General features: G+C 44.9%; 1 protein-coding gene across 1 annotated transcript in view; it reads left to right on the top strand.

The window, feature by feature from the left end:
* The first annotated feature begins 56 nt into the window (after positions 1–56).
* MAPK8 (mitogen-activated protein kinase 8) overlaps positions 57–2,113 on the top strand; it is a 13,452-nt gene continuing 11,395 nt past the window's right edge. The window contains 1 exon segment of the mRNA XM_070751481.1: positions 57–182. Within this exon segment, the coding sequence (XP_070607582.1) occupies positions 63–182 (120 nt within the window). The 5' untranslated portion in view covers positions 57–62.

The following is a 2,113-nucleotide window of genomic DNA, read 5'->3' as shown; positions in this document are numbered from 1 at the left end:
CCTCTGTCCGTGTGCCAGTGAGCAATGGCAGATTTTGTTGTATTCACACAGTGCAGCTTACGATGCCCCTTCTGGAAAGAAACGTGGCAATCAAGAAACTCAGCCGGCCCTTTCAAAATCAAACACATGCTAAAAGAGCCTATCGAGAACTAGTCCTCATGAAGTGTGTAAACCACAAAAATGTAAGTCCATTTGTGCAGGCGTAAAAGATAATGTGTCACTCTAGGAAGTGGCTGCCTTTACCATTCAAGGGTAAAAATTAAGAAGACTAAACCGCCAGGTGTGCCGTCTTTATTCGGAGTAACCCCCCCCAAAAAAGAGGGTGAAAAAGTGGGTGCGTCTTGTACACGGCAGCCCCACCCTCAGCCTTTGGCCTCTGCCCCCCAGCAGTCTGCCTCCTTGTATCAAGCAGCCCAGAGCCTGATCATATGCCCCCCCCCACACACACACACACAGCCGATGGACTGAAGCTGCAGCTGCTGGAATGGAAGTGGAACCGAAGCTGCAGGGAGGCAAATTGCTGGCAGGGGGAGGCAAGGCAGGATTTTCTTTTCTTGGGCTAATCAGACTGTGCTTGAAACTGCTTGCTGCACGGAGGTAAATCAGTCACTGTAGATGCCCTACAGAACGTTCAAATTATTAGAGTTTTTGTTCTGAACAATTTAACAAGAGGAAGAGGCTTTTTAAAACAAAGGCTGGATCGGAAGAAGTGCGATTGTATCTTTTTTTAAATAGCAGAGAATAGCTGCACTTCCAGAAAGCCCCCGTCAGTTTTAACAGGATCCGTAAAAGTACAATCTGAAATGTAGCAGTGTCCAGTTTTAGTATTAAGACCAGGCGGCTGAGTTAAGCCCTGACGTGGTCATGTGGTGGAGTAGATCTAGTTAAACAATCGGGAGGAGTTGGTGTGAGTACGTTTAAGGAAACTTTCTAGCATTAATAGGCTGCCACAGTGTACATTTCTCCAATTCTTTGCTAAGGGTCAGAAACACACACACGCACAGAAACACACCGCAAACACACAGCAAACAGTGTGGGTCCTCTGTGCTGGTTGCTGGGAGGCAGATTTGTTTTCCCCTCGTTTTCCTCCCCCAAAACTAAGGTGTGTCTTATACTTTGAAAAATACGGTAACTGCTACAGGGAAGTATTGGATTTATCATTTAAATCGGTTTGTTGCAAGTGTGTCCTGCCTCCCCCCCCCACTTTTATTTGCACACAGTCCTTAATAGGATGGGGGGGGGGAGAGGGAGGGAGGGGGAGGAGATGCTAAAGGCTGCCCTCTGGGAAGGAGGGGCATGAGTCTGACCTTCCCCCCTGTTTCCTGTCTGACCATCAGAATTGCCATCACTCATTATTCACTCACTGAGAAAAGATGGAGGCTTAATTTTTTTTCTTTGGGCTTCACCTGGGGTCGGAGTGAATGATTTCTCAACCCCGAACTTCCTGATTTTCTGGAAGAGCGAAATAAATAACTAGAATCCTGCAGTGGACAGTCATGCTGAGGACCCGGGTGGGGGGGTGGGGGGCATAGGCTGGCGGCTCTGTTAAAAAGTCATATTGCTAACGTGTTGTAAGCTGCCCTGAGTCGAAGGAGAAGGGCGGCATAAAAAAAATGAATGAATGAATGAATGAACGAACAAACAAATAAATAAAGTTTTATTTTGTATGGGGGAAAGCCTAGACTAGCATACAGGAATATTTTTCAAAGGTCTTGTCTCTTGTCTAGGTGGATATATTATATAGCTGTATACTTTTATACCTGCCATTAAGTTGTATTGGGAACCAGTTGAACCATTTCCCCTGAGTTTCTTTATGTTTTAGAAATTGTGCTTAGTTAAGGGGGAGAGAGAGAGGCCTCGGATTTGATGGCTCTTTCCAGGTGTTATTTTTCTCACAACCATACACTTCTCATCTGAGTTGTTTCCTTGTTCGTTTGTTTCAGAAGGATTTTCTCTTTCCATTGTAGACCACCAGGTTCTAAATCTGGGCATTTTTCAGCAGTAAGGATAAAATTGACTGGTATTGTAACCTAGGTGTAAATTAGCAAACAATAGAGGTTTTAGTATTCTAAGACCAAAGTTAGTCACATTCTCCAGTTTGCTTATTTTGTAC

This window comes from Erythrolamprus reginae, chromosome 4 (genome assembly GCF_031021105.1).
Source record: "Erythrolamprus reginae isolate rEryReg1 chromosome 4, rEryReg1.hap1, whole genome shotgun sequence".
NCBI classification, from domain to species: Eukaryota; Metazoa; Chordata; class Lepidosauria; order Squamata; family Dipsadidae; genus Erythrolamprus; species Erythrolamprus reginae.
Note: the sequence above shows the minus strand (reverse complement) of the source record. Positions and strands in the feature narration are given on the sequence as shown.